The sequence below is a fragment of the Aethalodelphis obliquidens genome, unplaced genomic scaffold (genome assembly GCF_003676395.1).
Source record: "Aethalodelphis obliquidens isolate GAN/ISIS:26980383/991018 unplaced genomic scaffold, ASM367639v1 scaffold6, whole genome shotgun sequence".
NCBI lineage: Eukaryota > Metazoa > Chordata > Mammalia > Artiodactyla > Delphinidae > Aethalodelphis > Aethalodelphis obliquidens.
In genome coordinates this window covers 54,149,332-54,173,930 of record NW_020837950.1, presented here as the reverse complement: position 1 = coordinate 54,173,930, position 24,599 = coordinate 54,149,332, and the positions used below count along the sequence as shown (strand labels likewise).

Below are 24,599 nucleotides of genomic sequence, written 5' to 3'. Positions count from 1 at the left end.
ATGTGGTCCATGTTTATGTTTGACTTTATGTACCAAAATAGCAACTGAGCCTAGAGTGCTGTATGGCTCAGAGACAGCCTTGCACAAGAGGCCTGGAACCTGAGGCAAATCAGTTGTGTTACAGAACCTTCATTAGCTCCAATTTTTCACATAGGTAGAAGTAAGGTAAAATAAATATTAGGAACTGAGTTTAAAATTAAGCTTAGAAAGTATTCCTGCTTTTTCAAGATAAGTTGGAAAAGAAAAAGTTATTTCAGGTTGATTGTATTTAAGTGAATTTTCCATTATGTTAGCATCAGCTCACAGAGGAATCACCTCCTTTCCATGCTTATGACTACCAGATGCCTAATTTCTTTAAGCAACATGGAAACCCACCAGAGAAGGGGACTTGGGGTGATTGTTTTTATTCATTGTACTCTAGAGATGACTGTGCCAAAACATTAGGATTCTGGGGCAACATACTTCCTGATTTGAAATATTCCAAACAGTTATTTAAATGAAAAGCCATTTTAGTTTAAAAAAAAAAAAAGAAGGATTATGTAGCCATCTGTCCATAGGAACTCCTTTCTGATTGTATAATGTATTTTCTAAAAAGGTAGTATATACTGATCAAGGAAAGTATCCACTATATCGATTTTTTAAAATTCTCAAGTGACCTACAAAATATGTGAATGCTCACAAGAAATAGTACTATTTTAGCAAGATCCTAAAAAGTCTCCCTTAATTGCAGTTTTGAGTCTGGAGAATAGAGCTGGCACAAGCTTATCCTAAAAAGTAGTCAGGCCACATTAGTGTTTCTGATTATGTATGTATTTAATATACTCATTGCGCCAACATATATTAGCTCCAAATCAGGGTCAAATATATTTATCCCAAAGCAGTTCCAGTGTAACCTCTAATCTAACTTCATTCTAAATGCCTTTGCTTTCTTACTGTGTGATAATTTTTTATTTTGTTAATAATAATAGCTAACATGTATCAAGCATTTACAATGTATTCAGTAATATAATGTATAATATATAATTTTTAAGATAGATACTAGTATTACCCCCATAATTAAGGTACATTTAATGAACTTTTATTGTTCTTTACTATATACCATGCACAGAGGATACAGTAGTTAATAAAAAAGCAAAGTCTCTACCCTCAGAGAACATTCATTCGAGTGGGAGAGATAAATAATAAAGGAATAACTACATACATTATGTGTGGCGGCTACATCTTGTGGATCTTAACGTAGTTGTCTGAGGGCCCCAGTTCTACTCCCTCTGACCTCCATCACTGCATTCTTGCTGAGCCTGCCTTCCACAGTCTGCTCCCAGCCACTGAGGGACCATGACAGTGACCCTAAGGCAGACTCGTTTCTGGGAAACACCGGACCTCTCCTACAGGTGACTTGGGCTCACAGATCCTCCAACAGCCTTGCTGAATCTTCCCTAGACTGCTGGGCAGTCTAGAACATATCCATGCAGTTCCATCTGAGGTCCCTTGGGTCTCTCCCAGCCTTTCTTTGACTCTCTCCCCGCCTTTCTTTGACTCTCTCCCCATTTTCTCTCATGTGGGCAATTTTCCTAATAAAATTTTTGCAGGTTTAACCCCATCTTGGCATCTACTCCTCAGAGGACCCAGACTAACACATTATGTTAGGGAGTAATAAGGGCTATAAAGGAAAAATAAAAGCACAATAAGGGGTTATAAGTGTGCTCTCTTAAGGGTAGTCAGGGAAGGTCTTAGGCAGAAGTGGCCTTTGAAACACATAAATAGTTGGAGAAAACTTCCAGAGTGAAGTAAATTGCTTGAGATTATATTACTAATTTGTGGTAGATTAGCAGATAGCTGGCACATTTAAATACAACCGCTTTAATATGCAATTTATAAGTGCGTGTTGATAAAGAAAATGTAATGAGAGTTATCTATTTTGGGTGACAATTCACATTAGACAATTGATATACATATAACAAAACTTCTTCAAAGGGGGTAAGGAAAATGCTCTAGAAACCATAAAATATCACAGTTATTTCCTTTCGGCCTGCTTCATTCTGGCCTTCCTTTTTTCCCCCTGTTCTTTTAGATTTATTTTGCTAGTGCTGCAGCTTCTATACCAATTCTTCAATTAGTAATTGAATTTACCTTTTGTCCTTCTGACTCTTTCCAATTCTGTTTCCTGAGCTGTCGCCATCTCCTACACTGCCTAAGTTGTCATTGAAATGTGCTTCAAAATATTACACAATCCAGAATAATAAGCACATTGTTTTTGAAACTGAATTGTAACCGCTTAGAAATAATTTTTCCCCCCTCTTTGCCCACATGTACCAAATCTTCCTATTGAAATCACATTATATTGAGAAGTCAGAGAAAGTTTATATCCTGAGTTGAAATCTAGTTCTTTTATTTAAGGAATTCAAATAGGGACGTACCCTTTTATTTATCTAATAATACTTCAACGTGTAAGCCATTGAAATTCTTACACAATTTTAATTTTTCTTAGTTCTGAAAAGTTTAACTTTTTTAAGCATTATAATTTTCTAAAAATCCTTTGATATATTTGTGAAGTGCTTTGATCAGTTAGTTTGGAATAGATTCCCCTTGCTTGCTCTTTTGGCAAAAGCCTGGCACTCTTCCACCTTTCATAGAAAGTGAACTGCCCTTCTTCCTACAGAATAGAGCATGTGGAGGTTGAAAGTATTTTTCATAAGAAAAGGGGCATTCAGAGCAATACTTTCCTAAGCTTAATAAAAAGCAGTTGTGGCTGGGAAACTGCAATGATGTCATGTAAGTTTTATCTTGCATAAGCAGCAGAGTGAGGAAATTCCAGAATTAATAAGTCGGCTGGTACAGCTGTGCCCTGAGTTGGAAAGTTCAGGATGTTCTTTCACACTCATGACTAGACATTCTGCTCCACTTTAGCCTTTGTGAGAATAATTGGCTCCCTCCATTTCCACGCTGCTAAAACATTTATAAATTGGTCTATTTAGAAAATGTAAAATTTTAAGTGGATAAATGGTCATTTTGACTAAAAATTATTGTCCATATTTGCCTTGATTTTGTAATAACTGATAATTAGTTATTTTAAGTTATCTAGTCCTTTCAAATATTGAGTTAAGAAATGGAAAATACCAGCCTTGAGAAAATTGAAGGGAGTGGAGAGTTAAAAGCCAAGAATGAGGACTTCCCTGGTGGTCCAGTGGCTAAGACTCCTCACTCCCAAGGCAAGGGGGCCTGGGTTTGATCTCTGGTCAGGGAACTAGATCCCGCATGCTGCAACTAAAAGATCCCGTATGCTGCAACGAAGATCCGCGTACCACAACTAAGACCTGATGCAGCCAAATAAATACATAAATATTAAAAAAAAAAAAAGCCAAGAATGATCTAACTATTGCTGTAGTTGTTAATGCAGACCTAGTGTTATCCAGAAAACAATTGGCCAGCTGATCATCAAGAAATTGGCAAAATAAAATAGGAGATAAAATTTTATGACCCAGAAGTCAGTCTGTTGAACAGTATAATGGAAATTCTTCTAAAGTTTTGAAAAGTTGAAAACATTTTCATTTAAAGGAATGTTTTTGGAGTGTTATCACACTAGATGATTTCGTTCAGCCTTATGGTTAGTGTTGTGCATTTCTGTCCTCTTTATTTCTTCTTCTTTCTCCCTTCTTTGCCCCTTACAGGGGAAAGAAAAAAAAAAGTTTACATCGATCAGAAGTGTGCACAATGCTGAGCAGAAACAAGCAGGTTTAATCAGAGTATGCTTTTGTGTTTCTCTGATTTCATAATTAAACATGCACATTGCTTGTTTGAAAGTCTGAAAGTTCAACTTTTTATGATTATGAGTGCCTGAATGACTTTAGAGGGTGACTCTAAAATTACTCAATTTATAGCTATATTTTCCCAAAATTAATATAATGGAGATTTTTTATTATTTGTCTAGACATAATAAAATAGTTTAAGGCTGAAATTATTCTGAAAGAGAAGTTATGAACCATGAGTTCTTAGAGCATTTATTTTAGAGCCAGACTCACCTATTTCTTCTACTTTAGAGCTAGAATTAAGCTAGTCACCTTAGTTCTCTGAGGCTCAATTTTCTTATATAAAATGGAGATTATAATACATTTCTCACAGGATAATCATGAAAATAAAATAATTTTTAAAATATAGGGAATTCCCTGGTGGTCCAGTGGTTAGGACTCAGTGCTTTCACTGTGGTGGCCTGGGTTCTATCCCTAGTTGGGTAATTAAGATCACACAAGCCATGCAGTGCAGCCAAAAAGTAAAATAAAATAAAATAATACACATTAAATAGCCTTTATAAACCAGTGAGTATAGTGCTTGGCATTTAGTAGTCCATCAGCAAATATTATTTTCATTCATTTACTTTTTCTTTTAATTTTCTTTCTCCTTTATTTCATTTTTCATTATACAAATGTGGGTGGAAAAAATGCCACAGTCTTTCTGCTGTTCTAAAAAGCCTATCATATTTCTTCAGACTTTGAAAGATTTAGCTGCTTTTTAGGTCAGTGGAAAACCCATCCAAAATTCCTTTCAAATTCTAATTGTGTAGCAACCAGATTGTGAAATTTGGCATTTCTAAAGGTGTCAGACAACTGAATTAGAATTAATAGATACTTCCAGGAAAGGAAGAAATATGATAGTGAGCAGAGGGCTATTCCATCATTTTCTAACCAATCTTAAAAAAAAACTTAAGATTTCCCCTTTTAAAATTTTCCTTTATGATGTGGAGAATACTGTTCTATAACTAACATATTTAATTGCTGGCCCCTTTTTGGTGGTTGACAGAGTGGTGACACTGAGCATAGAGTTTAACTATTTGGAGATAGTTAAAATAATGCAATAAAATTTCAGTTTAATGAAAAGTAGTAACATTTCAAATTGCTAATAAAGAACTAAACCATTTCATCAAAATGCATAATAGAATATGACTCATTTTTTATTTATTAAAAGATTAAAATGAACCAAAAAATGGCACGATGGGACCCTCATATCTAGAGTTATCGTAGATGCCAACATTGTTATTTTAAAACAGGTAAATACCAAAACATAAATAAAACTAATATATCTTTTTTTTAATATAACTTTATTTATTTATTTATTTGTGGCTGCTTTGGGTCTTTGTTGCTGCACGCAGGCTTTCTCTAGTTGCGGCAAGCGGGGGCTACTCTTCATTGTGGTACGCAGGCTCTAGGCGCGCGGGCTTCAGTTGTTGTGGCGCATGGGCTTAGTTGCTCCTCAGCATGTGGGATCTTCCCAGACCAGGGATAGAACCCGTGTCCCCTGCATTAGCAGGCAGATTCTCAACCACTGCGCCACCAGGGAAGCTCAAGGTATCTTTTTTTTGTTTTTTTGTTTGTTTTTTAATATTTGAATTTTATTTTATTTTTTTATACAGCATGTTCTTATTAGTTATCAATTTTATACATATTGGTGTATATATGTCAATCCCAATCTTCCAATTCATACCACTACCACCACCCCCGCCACCCCCGCTTCCCCCGAAACTAAGATATCTTAAAGATATACTTTAGATTATACAAATTCTCTACAGTGATAATATGCATAAGTAAGATACTGTTCCTTTCTAGGCACTGCATTTTTCATAAGCAAATTTGTAAAGACTAGAAGATGATCAAAACAACCACCAATTTCAACATTACATGCAGATTCTTTTGTAAGTATGTGATGTTGCTACACAGCATTTTCATTACTCTGTTATACACTTTCCTTCTTCCAGTCTCCTAAACTTAATGTGGTAGATAGTTTTCTATGGATAAGACATTTCTTCTGTGGTATAAACATCTATCACAGAACTTTTAACTGAATTGAAATGGGAAGAATTGATATTTATGTCTTACCAGTTCCATGGCATATATTTCTTCAACCATATTTTAAGATATATCTATAACTTTATATTAGTTTGAGTCTTTTATACAAATATATTAATATATTTCATGATAGATATATGCTATATTACTCTCAAATGCTTTTGTGTTCTTCCATTTCTTGTTTTTATTTGTGTTTTAGGCATATACTCCCTCGTGCTTAAGGATTTGAGCAGAATTTAAAGATTCAGCAAAGAAAGCTGCCAATTCAAATTACACACTCTCTTTTCCCCCCGTCGTATACATATATTTATTTGTATGTATACTAGCATGTATTTTGTTATTACTCTTCTAAAAATGCATACATAAAGTTGAACCTAATCAACATACAACATTGTGGAACTTGAATTCCAAGCATACCTTGATCATGAAAACTGCAATAGTATGACGTTCTTTGAGTCATTGTCTCTCAGTCTCCTTGACTTAATACTAAACAAAAATAATAACCCAATTGAACTCTGGCGAATGCCATCTGGAACAATTACCTAATGATTCAAAGCACGTTGAAAAATACAAAGCACTTTAGAAATTCTAAGAACGACTAATGAAAAGACTTCATCTAGACAAGTTATTTTATCATGGAAGCTTGTCAGAAAAGAAGAACCCAACCCTTTTCTCCATCAATAATGTTTGTATATCAACTTCCATAGCTTTCATCCCTTAAATAAAACTCTGAATTAATCTAAATATCTTGCACTATATTTTGATTCTAGATCCATTTGAAAAACTTATTCAGTAATAGCTTATATTAAAGGCAAAAAAGATGAAACCCTTTGTTGTCAGTAACTTTTCTGGACTTTCTCATTGAAAAGGCTGGATTGCTTAGACCAGGTGAAAACAAGATTATGAATAAAGACGAATGACTTAAAAGGTTTTAAAATAAGATTTTTAATTATTTATTAGATTTTGATCTGAGATTGAAATTAAATGTCATAAAAGGAAAATTGCTAAATTGCTATTAAATTATTGCTACTAATGAAGAGTGTAAGTGGCTTTGCAAGTAAGTAGAATAATAAAACAGCAACATTCACGTTTACAGGTTTTTGTGTCACATACAACTTTCTTTTCATAGGTCTTCTGATTCCGGTATGGTGGTATCCTCTGTAGGTTCAGTTGTTACCACTATAGGAATATTCTCAGATATCCATCCCTTAGGAGTCCTATTAAAGGACCGTCTTCCAGAAAGAGGATTGGCAAAGGCCATGAATCTGGGATCTGTTAGAAGTAGTAGGTCAAAATCTGGAACCTTAAATTTAACCATTTTTGATGCTTTTTCAAAACCTCCAAATGGGGTGGCAACTCTGTGAGAAATGAAAAGAAAAAGAATAAATTAATTAATATTCAAATTTATTTGACAGAAAATAGAAAACAATTTAATGCATGGTCTTATGGGCATGTTGTTGTGTTATATTCTTAGTAGGGTTTCAGTTTTTGACCTCTGAGGCAAGCATTTCCATTCAAGGACCATGCCTTTATGATAAAACAGATATTTGATAATAAATTGGTGTAAAGTCCTTATGTACGTACTCTTAGTTTTGGACTGAACTAATCTGTTCCCTGGACATCACAACATTTCTTGCCTTTGTGCCTTTGCTGACAATGTTATACTTGCTTAAGATATTTCCTCTGTGCCTCCTCTCCACCAGCCCTCACTCCCTTTCTTAACCAAATTCCTGTCACGTTGATTGTCTTATGTGAGTCATTAGGTGCTTATAATATGGTACTTTGTATTGTTAGCTTCTCTTTTTCAGAATACGATTTTGTTTGGGTCATCTGTGAATTATAAGCTCTTCTAAGGCAAGAGGTATATCTTTGCATCTTTCCACCTTTATCTCAAAAACCTCAGAATCCTTCTACTCATCTGAATACAGTCCACCTTCCTTACCTTGGCATCCAAGGTCCCATGTAACATTCTAGCTTCGTTTGATTTAGCCATTAATTATTCATTCACTCAGTGCCAGGCACAGTTCTAAGTGCTGGGGTTATACCAGAGAACAATGTAGTCAAAGTCTAAGCTTTCATATTCTAGCGAAGGAGACAGACAATTAAAAAACATAAACAGAGTCATACAGAGTGAAGTAAGTCAGAAAGAGAAAAACAAATACTGTATGCTAACACATATATATGGAATCTAAAAAAAAAAAAAAAACAGGTCATGAAGAACCTAGGGGCAGAACTGGAATAAAGATGCAGATGTAGAGAATGGACTTGAGAACACGGGGAGGGGGGAGGGCAAGCTGGGACAAAGTGAAAGAGTGGCGTGGACATATATACACTACCAAATGTAAAATAGATAGCTAGTAGGAAGCAACCACATAGCACAGGGAGATCAGCTCGGTGCTTTGTGACCACCTAGAGGGGTGGGATAGGGAGGGTGGGAGGGAGTTGCAAGAGGGAGGAGATATGGGCATATATGTATATGTATAGCTGATTCACTTTGTTATAAAGCAGAAACTAACACACCATTGTAGAGCAATTGTACTCCAATAAAGACGTTAAAAAAAATAGAAATTAAAAAAAACAACAGTGGATTACAGATGAAAAAAAACATGTAAGTCAACTGTATGTCAATAAAAAACTAATAAATTTTAAAAAACATAAACATATAGACAAATATCCAATAATGAAAAGAGCTATGAGAAGATTAAAATAGGATGATATAATAGGGCACAGCTGAATGACTGGATAGGTAGAGAAGACATCTCTGAAGAGGTGACATTTAAACTGCCATCTGAAGGTCAAAAGTTAGCTATGGACCGTATGCCTGAAGCACTTCAGCATTTCAGGTAGAGACAGTAGCTAATGCAAAGAATCTAAAGCAGAAATAATGTTGATCTTCTCAGGAAAAGAAAGAAGGCCTATCTTGTTAGACAGGTGAGGGGGCTGGCAGAAAGGAGAGAGGACAGAGAGGTAGATTGTGTGGAACTTTGTCCAATAAGGAATATGGATTTCATTCTAAGTGTGAAAGGGAGCCATCATAAGGTGTTAAACAGGGGAGTGATAAGTATAATCTGATTAAATTTTTATAAAGATCACTCTGGCAGCTGTTACTATGTGAACAATTATAGGTGGACAAGAATGGAAGAAGGGAAGATATTGTAGCAATTCAAGTGAGAAATTATGGCAGCTTGTATTTCAGGTGTTTTCCTTGAAGAAGTGGGTGGTTTCAAGATGTGTTCTATGGGTAGAGTCAACAGGATTTGCTGACAAATTGGATAAAAATTGTGAGAGAAATGTAGAAATCAAGAATTACTCCTAGGTTTAGAGTTTCAGCAACTGGCTGATAGAAGACAAAGAGGAACAGGGTTGGTGTACGTGTGGAAAAAATTACCTTGACATCCCAATGGAAAGGTCCATGCTGGTTTTTCCCTGTTCACTTTCATATACTATTTGTTCCAGTCAAACTGATACACTGCTTGCTCTTTTCCTTATGCTTTCCAACCTCATTGCCTTTACAGATATTCATTTTTCTCTGCCTGGAGTGCTCTGACTCTTATTACTACATTTCTAAATCCCCTTTAAGTTCTTTAAGTTCTAAATATGTTATATAAGTAATTTAAGTATTTACTAATTTAACTTTCTTCTTGAAGCTTTCCCTGATCTTCCACAGCCAGAAGTAAGCTCTTTCTCCCCTAAGTCTCCATGGTCTCTATTTTAACCTCCCCTGTAACCCTATTTTCCATCTTTCATTATATCCACTGGTCTGACTGTTGTATTTCTTACCAGCCTGCACTCCAAGAGGACCGGAATTCTCTCTGATGTATCTTTGTAACTTACTCAATATATGTACTTGTATGATGTATTGTACCTAGAAGATTCTTATAAACGTTTAGACAATGGAATTGGCAAGACTATATAGATTTTCCAGTATTGCAGAGACTATTTTAAAGCCTGGAAGAGATCTGATTTTCTTCAAAGCTCAATCACCTATGATCTTTCTTGAATATCTTAATTTCTGGGTGATAATAGTGAGGGACCATGGAGTCTGATAAAGTAAGGAGAAAATGATTGATAGACTTTGAAAAGTGAGATGGCTTTGATGTGTGGAATTGAAACATTATTGAAATAAAGAATAAATGAAAAATAAAGATAAAATGTGATAGAGAGTGGGATGCTTGAAATTGAGATTTTGAAGGTAATAATAGGTATTGGTAGTGATAAACTTTAAGAAAAGCCAAGAGTGACTAAGGTGGGATTGAGAGACGGATCCTTAAAAGCAAGACAGTGAAGGACATGAAAGGGCCGAGAGTTCAGTGGGTTATTTACGTGGATACTTAAGCCACCAAAAAGTGATGACAGGAATAGTACTGGGGAAGAAGAGGGAAAGCCAGATAAGATCTTCAGTGTCCACAGAGTGGATAGGTGACCTCAACAATGGCTGTAGCAGATGTAACTGTGTCATATAGTACAGAATCTCATGTCTTCTTGGCCCATAATTTTCTTGTCTTCCAGTGTTTTGCTCCCTTCTGAAGAACAGTATGTTTTACTTTCTATTGCATCTGTTCTCCAGATAACTGACCTTGTAATATTTTCCCCAAATTGCTGTGGAAGATATGGATAAAAACAGATCACTGACTGATGCAGTAACCTCAGTCTAATGTAGTATTTCAGCAATCATATCAGTATAGACTTTCACATTCCAGGGCCTAAAACCATTACTCTGGAGGTGAGAGAAATTGTTTAGGAAAATAACTTTAAGAATTTAGATCATCAGTCAGGTGCTTTATGACTGTTAAACTTCAGAAGGCATAGTAATAAAGCTAATATTTATTGACAGGGTACTGTGCACCTGACACTGTTTTAAGTGCTTCTCAAACTCTTTTGGTATAGGAATCACCTTGGGATCTTGTTGAAGTACAGATGCTAATTCAGTCAATCTAGTGTGTGTCCTGAAATTCTGCATTTCTAACCAGTTCCCAGGTGATGCCAGCACAGCTGGTCTGACCACACTTTGAGTACCAAGCTTTACATGATTGTCTCATTAAATTCTCACAACAAACTTATGAGTTGATTCTTTTTATATCCCCATTTTATGGATGAAACTGAAGCACAGATAGTTAAATGACTTTCCCAAAGTCACCCACCTAGTAAGGTGTAGAATCAGGATTTAAATCTAGGCATCCAAATTCACTGAAGGCCTTCTCTTCTATACTACTTTATATCGTACCCGCACAAGATAATTCTTAAGGAGTATTGGGCCTTCTCAGATCACTTTCTAAGTAGAGCAGTATATTTAGGAATCTCAACCACTTGTCTGTGTCTAAATGGTGTCAAACCAGGTTGCTATCACATTCGTGATGTAACTAGGTGATTAATGTCCCACATTTTGTTACATGATTTAGTGAACTGAAGAGTCTTTATGACTCAAATTTGACTCAGTACATAAGTAAAACTTATTCTTGGATGTCCAAGATGTCCAAGACAACATTTTGTCATTTTAGAAATTTACCACTGTAAAGCAATAGTTTGTTCGTTGATTCATTCATTTATTCATCTAACGAATTACTGATTGCTTATTATATCTAGATACTCTGCTATATGCTAGGAATTCAAAGATTGTAGTAGGTCTTAATCTCAATGAACTCACAGACAAGAGAAGAGTAAAACGTGAGGGGGGAAAAAAACACATACGGACCAATGTAGTTACTTTAAGGGAAAAATTTCCTGAATACAGAGGAGCTTAGGGTAAAGTTTAGAACCTGGGATCAGGACCCACCACATAATTTTGTAGGGCACAGTGCAAAATGAAAACTCGAGCCCCTTTGTTAAAAAATTGTTAAGAATTTCAAACATTAAAACAAAACATTAAACCAGCCATGGTCTTTTTAATTGTGGGGCCTCCAGCAATTGCAGAAGACATACATTCATTTGCGGGAGTTTAAGAGTATAGATATCCATTGGATACAAGAGGCTGTAGTTGAGCATTTCTAGATTTAGGCTGAATTTGGTCAATTAATCTTGTATTTATTAATTCCAGTAATCACCTTTACTTATTTATTTATTTTTTTTCTGAATTAAATGAAAAAAGAAATGTTCCCGTGCCACTGAAATCCAATATTTGGGTTTGGCATTTAGTGCATTAGCTTTTCCCTTTTTATCCAGTTCTGTTTTGTTTTTCCCACCCAATTGGTGGGTCATTTTCTTCTGTAAATGAAAACATTCCCTTCTGTTCATCACCCATCTCCTACCTCCTACCGCTTATCCAGTGAAAGGTTGCTCTTTGAAAAGCAGTTTTCTTTTCTTTGGCACCATTGAGACTATATCCTGTTTAAATTTTTATTGCCCTCGGACACAAAGTAAAGAAAATCTTTTAACAGAGATGTTAAGCATTCAAAGTGAGAGACTATTTGTAAGATTTTTAAGATCTCTGAAAATAGTTTCAAGTTTTAGTTAGTGAAGCAAAAAATTCCACTGAAAGATTTGGAATATTCTACTAAAAGATCACTGTGCATCTCTGTGATTCCCATAACATAATTTCTTCAAACATAGATCTGACTTAAAATGATTTTTACACTTTATCGTCTATGTAGTGACTAACAAGCTTGTTTTACTCAGATTCAGTTAATATATGAATCTGTTTTGTTGTTTTGTTGTTTGTTGTTGTTTATTTCAATTGATCAATAATTGGTTTGCATTTGTAAAAATTAATAGTGCTGGACATATAAAACACCCATAATAATTACTGATTATTCTATAAGGTAAAAAATTATGTAAAATGGTTGTATAGAAGTTAAAATAAATTGCTCTACTAAATAGATAACGCATGTAATATATTTAAAGGTACTTAATCATATAATCATACAATGTATTTACAGATGATGCAATTAATACAAGGAAAGGTTAAGTGACATACCCAAAGTCATACAGCTTTTTGAAGCAGAGCTGGAAACCTCCTTGCTCCTAGTTTACTTTTCCTCACATGTTACACAGGTTTAATATAGTGTTATTTAAATATAACATAAATATTTAAATATCTCAAAATGAGTATAAGAATACAAAGTTGTATTAAACTATGGGCTATTTTGAGATTATGATTACACTTGGGAGCCCATTCTCATCTAGTCATTACCACTGCTGAAGGCTGTAAGACTGTATCTCACTCTTACATGCTTTATTAACAATATCTAGTAATTATGTATAATAATATGGGGCTACCAAAGAGCATTATTTTACTCTTTGCAAAAGACTTTGAGAATATTTGGAAACTACTTATTTCCTCCCCCTTCCTCTCCCTGTCTCTGTTCTCATTTGTTTTTACAAAAAGAAAAAAATAGATATATTAAAATAAAATTTTCTCAGGTAAAGGAGAACTACTAGCAAGTTAAGTTCTCTCCCCCCCTCCTTCTCTCTCTTTCACACACACATACAGTGTTACATTTACAAAAGCCTTGATTTAACACAGGGAGCTACATTTCCTAATTATATAGTATTGTGTTCATTGTTATAGCACTCACTTGGTCTTTATACAATCAATAGGCATCTCTTTATAACCAACCCAGATACTATAGTGTGTTTGTAGAACTGGAAGCAAGCTGCTCAGCAGGTATGGGGTACTGAAGCCACAAGGTATACAGAAGTCATATGGCATCTCTAAAGCACTAATCTCAAAAACAAGCCTCAAGTATTCCATTAGTTTCCATTTCTTCCTAGTGTTTTACTTTTATAATTTTCTACATTCTCATTTTTGAAAAAAATTATATCATTGATTAGAATAGGCTTTCAACATCCTTTCTTTGCCACGCCTCAAACCCTCCTTAAATTCTATGATATACCTCATTTATGCAATAGATGTAGTACTAATACTATTAGCATTACTAATAATGCTAGTAGTACTAGGTGTAATACTAGTAGATGTATTACTAATAATAGATGTAGTACTCATACTATTACTATAGCAATATGTGAGAACTAAATTGTTACTAGTACAATAATTTGAAAAGTACTAAGGAAGGTCACTATTTAAATGCAGACTTTGTGGCATTCTTTTGTAAATCAAAAATGTACTCCTTAATTTATTAATTTTTAAGTGAATAATCACTAAGTGGCCTATAAATTGAGTGGGTGTGAGACAGGATACCAGAGATATTTTGCTCTAAAATGAAAATCTAGTGGTCAAAGAATGGATTATGAGACCATTAAAAATATATGGAAATTATAAAAAATGGATAACAGGGGAAAATAAATGTCCATTGTGTAAACTATAATGCAGATATTATTTGGCAGTATTTTTGGTAGCATAAGTATTGGTGTGTATATGTGCTGGAGTCTTGGCCCTAAATTACCTTTAATCTGGTTTAAAGCCTACGCAAATATAAATTGGAACCTAGAGTTAGATGGTAATTCTCACAGTCCTGCATGCAAATTATTTCTGAAATTCTTGAACAGCATTGTCATTTGGAGCAACACATAAACTAATATCAACCTTCAAATTAGAAATTATTAGAAATAACATTTTAAAATGTGGGAGATGATCTTAGTGATTGTTTCTGTATTATAGCATTCATTGTTACACTAAAAAGGGACTAAGGTTTGACATATTAATAATATTGCAAAAATGAGTCTTTGCTATTTAGAGTCTTTAAAAAAATTTTTTCTACCAGAAGATTCAGTTCTCCATACCATGATATAAAAGCCTTGGTATTGCATGCTGAAGTGTCACCCAGGATAATTGAATTACCTGTTAAAGCTCCTGTAATCAGGCAGTTCTGCCTTTCCTTCAGGCTTGAAAAGTTTAGGGTATAAAGCCTCTAAAAGCTCCGGATCATTGCTAATGGCCTGTTCCCAGGGTGACTGGTAGTACTTAGGGACAGCTGTGGTGTTGAATCTTTCAGGAGGAATTTCCTTCAGTGGTCCAGAATATCCTTTGGAAAAATATTGCAAGAATAAGTAAACACAGAGTGCCTAAGAGTTACTAAACTCCACCTAACATTTTCCCATGTTTAATTTTTCATGCAGGGGTAAATTTATGAAGAGTGCATTCTTTTTATGATCTCTCAGAAAAGAGTAGTCTGAAAGTGTGAGACATTTTTAAACCCCTTTTAATTCATGGAATTTTCAAAAGAAACCACTTAGTGTTTAATTTTACCAAATCATAGTTAATTTTTTCCTTGACTATCTTAGTATGTATTTGTTCAGTGAAACTATTAACTTAATTTTTTAAAAATTGTGCCTCTTATATTAATTTATACTAGGCCTTATATACCACACTTAATGGATTAATTTAGAAATGTAAATTGAGTGTCTACTGTGGTCTAGGTTCTGGGGAAATATCAATGAAGACAAAATCTCCCTCCTCTGGAGCTGATTCTTTAGAAGTAACGTTCAGGTGTTGACTATCCTAAATTTCTGAGTGGTCTGTAAAATGTTCAAGCTTCAAAATGGTGAAGGAATTTGTTTCCACTGTCTTAATCAGGCCCTTCTTATTCCCTGATGTGTCCATCCCTTGTTTACTTTGTTCCTGAGGATTTCTAACTTTTCTTCTTCCAGTCTCACCTCCTCAATTTATTTTCACATGAGCTAGAAATTTTCTGTAAGTACCATTTAAAAGTCACACAAATTCCTGGCATAAATGTGAAACCATTTTCACATGCATTAAGTGACATTCTTCAAGTCTTCAAAGGCACAGCTGTTTACTCTCCAGCTATACTACCATACCACCTAGTTATGTCTTTCATATAATTCTCTATTCCACCATGTCAAAACCTCTACCATGTGATCACTCCTACTTTGGGGTTTCCCTGATGCTCTTTTCCTTCTCTAAAATGTTTTCAGTTTTCTTCTGTCAAACCATGCCTATCCTTTCTTTACACTAAAAATTACTTTTTCTTTTCCAAAAACTCTTGATAATTTCACCAGTAGACAGTTATTTTTTGCAGTAATTTAATTTTCTTCTGATTGTCTCCGGTATCAAATGGTAGTCTCTTTGGTAAGCTGCTTCTCTCCGCTTGCCACTTAAATGTTGGTGTTACCCAAAGCTCTTTTCTTAGACTATACACTGCCTAGAAAATTTCATTTATATTCTTGGCTTTAACTGTGACCTACATATTGACGATTCCAAGGTTTGTTTTTGATCTCCAGGCCCTTCTATTCAACCACCTATTATATTTGTCCAAATTAATACTCTCCTGGCACTCTTTATAACCTATCTAGACCTACATGTATCCGTTTTCCAATACATGCTGCTTCTTTTTGTATATTGGTCATCTTAGCAAATGTTATTACTACCCTCAGATGTCCAAGACAGAAGCACTGTCCTAAACAATTCCTCATTCCCACAACAAATCAATAAGTATTACCAACTATATTTGAGGATTTCTAAAATAGGGGCCCTCAACTTTGTGTTTCTGAATCACCTTGGGCACCGACTTAGAATGTTGATAATGGAGTCTTCCCTCCAAAGACAGGAAGTTTCAGATATTGCTTACAAATTGTATGCAGGTGATTTGCAAACAGAACATTGGGAGATCTTGTTCTAGCAAATTACCTCTTTCCTCCTCATTTCCATTTTTCCCTACCTCGTTCAGGCCCTGCACATCTCTTGCCTGGGTTTTCACAGTAGCCTTCATACTTATCCTTTAGCTCTCAACCCTTCATCCAGGCACCTCCCTGTTGCTGCCTGAGTGACCTTTTTAAGTGGAAAACTTTATCAGGTCACTTACTTCCCTTACTCCAGGTTCTATAATGGCTCCCCAGGACAAAAGTCAAAACTACTCAGCAAAGGAATTCCTTGGTGGTCCAATGGTTAGCACTTTCACTGCCATGGCCTGTGTTCAATCCCTGGTCAGGGAACTAAGATCCCACAAGCCATGCAGTGTGGCCAAAAAAAGAAAACTATTCAGTATGACACAAATGGCCCTACCTAGCTGTCCAGCCAGCCTCATCTCCTGCCCGCTCCTCTCACATTTTATGTTCCCGAACTGTGGATCTACTTGAAGCTTGTATCCCGTTATGCCTCCCTACTTGTTCCATTTGTTCCCTGTGCCTGGAATACTCTCTCTAACTCTTGTCACCTACAAATTGCTATTTTAAGCCTTAGCTTGAGGTTATCACTTCTGTTTATTCACTCCTGACTTTCCCAGGAAAGCAGAGTTACCTTTTACCATGTCTTTTCTTTGTATAGTATATATAACTCCATTACCATGACTACCACATTTTATTTCCTATTCCTTTCCTAAAATTGATCAGAGTCAACCATATAGAAATTGGAAAATTTCAAATTCTGTATTTTTAAAAATGTATTCAAATCCCACTACCAAAACACAATTTTTCCCGTTTTTCTTCACCTATAAGCATAATGATCACATAACTATAATTCTAGTGCACATGGAATCTTGTATTTTATTGCAAATCAATTTTGTTTGAAATACTTTTGAAAGCTTCTACATCATGTTCATGATCATTTTAAGGGTTTTGTAATAATCTAATAATAATCTATTGACTTGAGGAACTATAAATGGTCTAATCTTTTCACATTTTTGAACATTCCAGGTTTTCAGATTTTTTAATAGACAGAATTAACTAATAACTTTTTTCTTTTTTGATACGCTGAATTATTTACAAGAAAGAATCCACATAGTTTAACCTCTGAGAAATAATACAATTCAACAATGCTATATGCCAACATTTTTGTTTGATTTTTAAATATATTTTTAATATAACTTATTTAAATTCAAAGGAACTTCATTCCTACAGTATTGTGGCATCGTAAGACTTATTAATTCATATTTGAGATAAGTTGGCTTGTGGAGACATAGTAGGTTTAATCAATAAAAATTTTTGCTAAATTGGGATAAGCTATAATTTGCCCCCTGAATTTGTTATACTTTTCAACTCATCGACCAAGAAGGAAGGATCCATTACTCTTGCTTAATCACAAGCTATCTGATAACCTCCAAACTCTCCCTTTTCTTAGTCTATATTACACAGACGTATCCAAATATTTAATAATTGAATATTTAGCTTTAAATAGCTATATGAATTTGTATTTTCAAAATTTCTCTCTCTCTTTATATATATACATAGATAGATAGATAGATAGATAGATATTAATAGATAGATTCCTGATGGTAAATAAAATGTACATATGATATTGAATTATATATGCAGAGAGAAAATGAGACTACAAATATAGTGTGGACATTTGTCCTGTCTCCCTATGTATGATTCCTTGAGGGTAGAGATGAATTTTTCTATTCCTTTTGCAATTTCATAGTTTATGATAATGATTAATAATAAACATTTTAACTTAGTAATGGGAGTACCAGATTGAATCAACATAAACTTTTCTATATGTCTTCTGTTTCCTATTTAAAAAAAAAACCCGGGCTTCCCTGGTGGCACAGTGGTTGAGAGTCCGCCTGCCGATGCAGGGGACACGGGCTCGTGCCCTGGTCCGGGAAGATCCCACATGCCGCAAAGCGGCTAGGCCCGTGAGCCATGGCCGCTGAGCCTGCGCGTCCGGAGCCTGTGTTCCGCAACGGGAGAGGCTACAAGAGTGAGAGGCCCGTGTACCGCAAAAAAAAAAAAAAAAAAAAAAAACCCTACCATTCCAAACATTAGAAAGCAAGAGGTTGCAATATAGTGGTTGGAGCTAAAAGAATATGTATATAGTCTGTTGAGTATTAAGAATATAAAGGTAGGTAGGGAAAGGATTAATTTTAACTGAATACTTTATTATATGTTAGTGACTATACTTACATTTTCACATTTAATTCTCACAATGACCATGTGCAGTGAGATTTATTTTCCTTATTTTACAGATGGAGAAAACTGAGACTGAAAGAGATTTATTTTCCTTCCCAACACAGTAGTAAAATGGGCAGAAATGAAAGGAGCCTGCAGGTTGAACCCAGGTCTGTCTGATTCTAAAGCTTCTTTTTCCCCCATGTGCTTAATGTTGTATTCGAGAACTTAAAATTGTAAAGCTATCTGAGAACTCTATTACAATGCTTCACTTCAGAATTCTGTGCATTCTAATTGTGTATTTGGTTCCCTTCAATGTTAGTTTATTATGTTTATCAATACCTTTTCTCATTGTGTTCAGTAAGAACGTCCTGATAAGTCTAAGCTCATCAGTGACTGACATTCAACTTACTTTTAAATAAGATTTAATATTATACAGTTGCTTTACTTATATATTTTCAAAAACACTAGTGCTATTTGAGAAGATTTCCAGAAGTACTCTTGCTAAATTTAACTGTTTAATTTACAAACATATGACATAAGTATTGCTAATTTCAATATAAAAGTAGTTGAAAATTTTATAAACCTACTTTATACATTACTCTTGAGGAAAAACTTAAGGGTATTTGCTTTAAGTTATTTTGAAAAGTTATTGTCTAAATAGATCAGATAATTTTTCTGATTGAATATTTCAAAATCAAACAGTACTTCTAAGTAACATATACTGATTTGGATAGCATTTGCTTCTCTTTTAAGATAATAAACAAATATACAGTATTAAAGGATTGCATTTAAGGTTCTGTAAGAGAGCAGAAAATAACAAAAGCAATCTCCACAAGGTCGCTTCACATGAGGCATCTGTAAATTTGGTACCAGATCTGGATTTAATTCTTGAACAGTCAATATTGGCTTATAGCTATTCACAACCTCAGGTTCTTAATTTGTAAACTGAGGATTATAATAAATGTCATAGAGTTATTATTAAATTAGACAAATATATATCATAGCAATTCATAAATTATACAGTTCTATACAAATAGGATTTCAATATAATTACAAACAACTTAATTTTTAATATAATAGGTGATTGCCAACAAATACAATGGACCATCTGAAAGAACGTAAGACTCCTGTAAATGTTTTACAAGACTCCTCTAGGTCTAAATCTTTACATTTGTCCTGAACTTATCTACAAAGTAGATATATAATGAGAAAAGCTGTATCATTTAGATACCATTTACTAAAGAATCCAAATGACTTGAGTCATATATTTAAGTGCATAACAACTTTATTGTTCTATTTGTAAGGGGATTAGTTACCTGGTGCAATGTTTTCTGGATTTGGGGGACTTCGTGGATCCGGGGTGTTAGGAGGAGTAAATGGGGCTTGCTGTGAACCACTTTCCAAGTTGCTTCCATCCAATTTCTCATTCTGCATGGCAATATTGTGCTGTATTTGATCAAAAGTAAACTCAACTGAAAACTCAAAAATATTAGATACACTAATAGGAGAAATCATATGTGCAAGATGCCATTTGTATACTTAGAATTTAAATACAATGCCACTTCATTGTTACATGAGGTCTCAATAATTTATATTGTAATTAGTTGAGCTATTGAATGAGAAATTTTACTGATACCAATCTAAGATCTGTTTTGTGATGGCAATCCACTTAATTAATTGAGCCTTACTGTGTGCCAGGCACTGTGTCTAGGGCTTTGTATCAATTATGTAATTTGCTATTCACAACATACCTAAAAGGGAAATCTAAGTATTTAATTTTTAAGTCTTTACTAACTTAATATCATACAGCATACTCACCAAACATACGGCTTAGTCATTGTTACATTACTATTTTATTTATACTTGGGATTTAATGATATGCTTTAATATGCCTTGTTTTAAAATTTAATCTGAAATTTGGACAGCAGTCATATATAACAAAAAATATTTGCACTTTAAGCTGCATGAACTTATAGAAGGAAGAATTTGGGGTTTCTAGAAAATAAAATGCTTAGAAGAGCATTTGTCTTTAAAGTTTTAGGTGAATTTGTTTTACTCTTATAATTTGGGATTTATTCTATGGCAATATAGCAATTTAAAAACAGTCAGGTTGCATTTTAACAGAGAAAAACAGACATTGTAATAGGTTATATCCTCAGAAATATGGCTAGGACTTATCTCTATGGTAAAGTATTGTTTTAATCATATATGAGAAATATATATATACTTTTTAAAAAGCCAATCTATTTAAGAAGTGCGTAAAGTCAAATCATCTTTTAACTTTAGAAGGAAAAATTTATTGAAAGGCATAGCAAATAAAGACCAATTTTGACTTTCTTCTGTATGACATAAGCAGAAAGTAGTTTAAAATATTTTTTCATTTCTGTATTTATTTATAAGATGATAAGGTAAAGTACAATTTTACAGTTTAATACTTATTCAACTTTATAGAAATGTGAGGATAAAAGACTATTTTGTCCTAAAATCCAAATACTATAATTAAAGGCCATAAATTAAGGCCTCACCTGATAAAATTATGAAGAAAATTAAGTTTATTGCATTTTCAGGCTTCTCCCACCCACAGCCACTCTCCAGGTGCCTTTTACCTTCACTTTACTCTAGGCAGCACCCTGGTAAAGTTGCTGTGGAAATGAGTAGGGCAATGTTAGTAGGGGTAAGCTGGCTTGTGGAGCCATGCAAGAAGGCATGAGAGGCAACATCAACTAGGTGAGTACAGGGTCTTGATTACTGGGCATGAAAGTTTGCATTTTATTCAAGAGGCAATAAGAAACAATTTCTAGAGATGAGTAATGCTATACTCAGATACATCAGTTTTCCATGTTTTGAATTTAGCTCTTGTCTTAAGTGTTCAACTTAATTGACTGGATTAATATCTTTTATCACTTCTGAACCTACACCACCTCTTAGAAAAGAGAAAAGTTCTCCCTAACTTTAATTATAAATAAAAGCCAGTTGACATAAATATAGAAAGTTTAATTGTATCATGCATAAAAATTACTTTTTACAAATTACTGAAATGTGCCCATGAAATGAATTTCACCTAAACTTACAAACCATTCTACCTACATTAATTTAAAAATTGTCACACTAACCTCATTTATAGATAGGAAAATCAACTCTTTCTAAATAGTCATTAATTATCAGGAGACACCTAGTAGCTCTATTGTCATTGTTAAGTATACAAACAAAGGCTTTTAATAGTTGGGTAGTGACTTATTTTAGTTATGATATGAGCCTTAAATTATTTTTTATAAAGTTATTTTTTGAACAAAATAAATAAATGTTCAGAATCTCAATATATTTAGTTTGGTCTTATTTCAGAATTACTTGTTACAGTATACTTCCCCTTTTCCCAGTATTATCTAATATTTTAAGGATTTTGAAAAGTCCATAGTTACTAAAAGCAGATGTAGTCTTAACTGTAAAATGTGAATTGTTTTGATTAACATCCTTTTGTTGTGATTTATAGAAGGGACTTTTAATTCTGATGAATCATTCTTCTATTCTATTTTCACTCTAATGCTCATTCTCTTCATCCTTTTTTTTTTTTTTTTTGCCTATTTCTGTAAGAAGTTGATCAGTTCATGAACTAGGGCTTCAAAATTGGCATATGTAGCAAGCAACGTATCTTCATTTCTTTTTAAAAATGCCTATTTTCTGTTGTTATTTATGACATAAGTTTTGTGTGGCTTCAGTTTGCCAGTTTCTCAGCAATAGAGTAAGCCCAAAGCTGTGCTTTTTTTTTTTTTAATAACACTTAATATTTAAACCAGTGGCATTCATTACCAGGGAGTTGATTTATATTTTCATCTAATGATGTCCTGAACATTATAATAAAATAAGAAATGCATAAATATAAGTTAAATAATTATTTTGACAATATCTATAGCTCAAGGGAAGCAGTAAAAGGAAAAGGTCATTTCAGAAAATGTAGTCAATAAGTTAATTTGATATAAATCATATAAAGATGATTCAAGAATTAGATTATCAGTAAATAGTTGTTTTCTATTTTTCAATGTTATTTTGTCTCTCTATCACTAGACAAGAGCTATTTATCTTTGAAATACCAGCATAGTTTCTAGAACATGGTAGGCAATCAATAAATTTTTGCCAAAAGTATAAATAAATGAATGGAACTAGACCTGAACCTAATATTTTAAAAATTCCTGTCACATTATCAATGCTTGCTTCAAGTTGCAATCTAATACCGTGATAAAGCAAATGTGTCATCATACAATGTAGCTCACTACCTTCTTCAGTGATTTATTATGCAGGTCATTTTTAGAATTAGGATCAGAGAACACAGATCTTTAAAGCCAGAAAACACCTTACAAAACCATTTGCATCAATCCCTTATTTTATAAATGAGAAAACAGGTCCAGAAAGGCAAAGAAAGTTTTAAATTGACTCCAAATTACACAGATTATGGGAGAGCCAGGACTGAACCCTGGTCTTCCAGTTTCCAGGCCAGAGTTTCTTTTAATTACACCATGACAAGTGTCAGTGCAAGAACTCTAGAATTCTGAGAGCTGGGTTTCAGTCTACTTATTATGGTGTTACTTAAGCCAAATAAATATATGTACTTCCTTGAATACTACTTTCCTCATTTCTAAAGAAGAGAGAGTAAATTTCATCAGACTTCAGAATATGTTATGTAACTCAATGACATGTGACTTTATTCCATATATTATTATTGTTTATTGCTCTATGCTATTTATCAGCATTTAATTGCTTATTTCAATATAGCTATTTGGGATTATTTTATTTATTTAGTTCCCAATCTTCTAGGAACACTGAAAAACTATCAAGACCTGTTCTTAAACATTTTACCTATGACCAGAACATTTGACCACAGGTGTATAAGATTATTGTCAGTAATTGGAAATACTAGTGATAAGAGAATATGCTTTATTCTAATGGACATTTTAAATCTCATTGTACCTTCCACCAGAACTGTAGTTAAAGCATTATACTTAGAGATATAAATGTAAGTTATGAAAACTAGATTTATTCATTTATTCAGATGTCTAGACTTGTAGATGACTTTTCAGAGAATCTCCCTTAAGCTGCTATATTTCATATTATTCTTCAAAGCTGCTTCTCTGTTGTCATTATTGAAAGAATATGATTATATAATTACACTCTGTCAGATGAGTTAAGGGTTATTTTAGGCTCATGCTGTATTAGCTGCAGACATTTTCTGATAAGATGATACTGGGCATAATTATAGGGTAACATAACATTGCATTTATCCATGACTTCAAGTGAAAACCATCCTTCATAAGTGTAAATACTATGGTTGAGTAAAATTTGATGTCTAACTGAATTCATAATTATAACTAAATTCAATTCATGGGTGTTGAAGGATGCTCATTAATGTGAAAAGAAACAGTTTAAGATGTTCTCTAACCATTTATCGTTAACCAGCATCATAACAAGGGAAATAGTTCAGAAATGAAAAAAATTTTATTGTTTGTGAGTGCGGTTGTTAGTTCTGTAATGTGTTTTAGTAATTATGATAAAAGATCAGTGAAACCAGTCTGTTTGCTTTAAAGAATTTAGCTGTCCATTCAAAACAACTTAACTAGTGATGGCAGCTGGAAAGGTTTCAGGTTTAAATTCATAAGTAAACTTATAGACTTTTCATAGCTACAGGAAGAAACCCTCAATAAAAATACACAAAAGACAAAAAAACAACTTATATTTGTTGTAGTCTCTAGCATCTCCTCAAATTTAGAACCAATGCACTGTTGCTTTTTGATTCTTCATACCTGGTATTTTATTTTTAAAGTCATTTTCCCAAAGCTAATTGTTTTTCTACTATGAACTTCTTCCTCTAAAATCTCTCTGAATGACAAGAGAATATGGTATTCATGCAATATGTAAAATATAATTTAATTAATTTGTTTGCTTTTTTAAACTTCTGGTTGATGAAAACTTTTGTCCAAAGAGTTTTATCCACATTGGTTTTGTTGTTAATAAATAACAGACTTCTCTACA

The 24,599-nt window shown here is 33.8% G+C and overlaps 1 protein-coding gene across 2 annotated transcripts in view; it reads right to left on the bottom strand.

Annotated features, from left to right (window-relative positions):
* Positions 1 to 6,357: 6,357 nt before the first annotated feature.
* Positions 6,358 to 24,599, bottom strand: part of MYOZ2 (myozenin 2) — a 36,263-nt gene continuing 18,021 nt past the window's right edge. For both annotated transcript variants that reach the window (XM_027103608.1, XM_027103607.1), the window contains 3 exons: positions 19,895 to 20,024; positions 14,572 to 14,755; positions 6,358 to 7,195 (listed from right to left, as the gene is read on the bottom strand). In XM_027103608.1, coding sequence (XP_026959409.1) covers positions 6,961 to 7,195; positions 14,572 to 14,755; positions 19,895 to 20,024 — 549 coding nt within the window. In that variant the 3' untranslated portion in view covers positions 6,358 to 6,960. The remainder of the gene's footprint in view (positions 7,196 to 14,571; positions 14,756 to 19,894; positions 20,025 to 24,599) is intronic.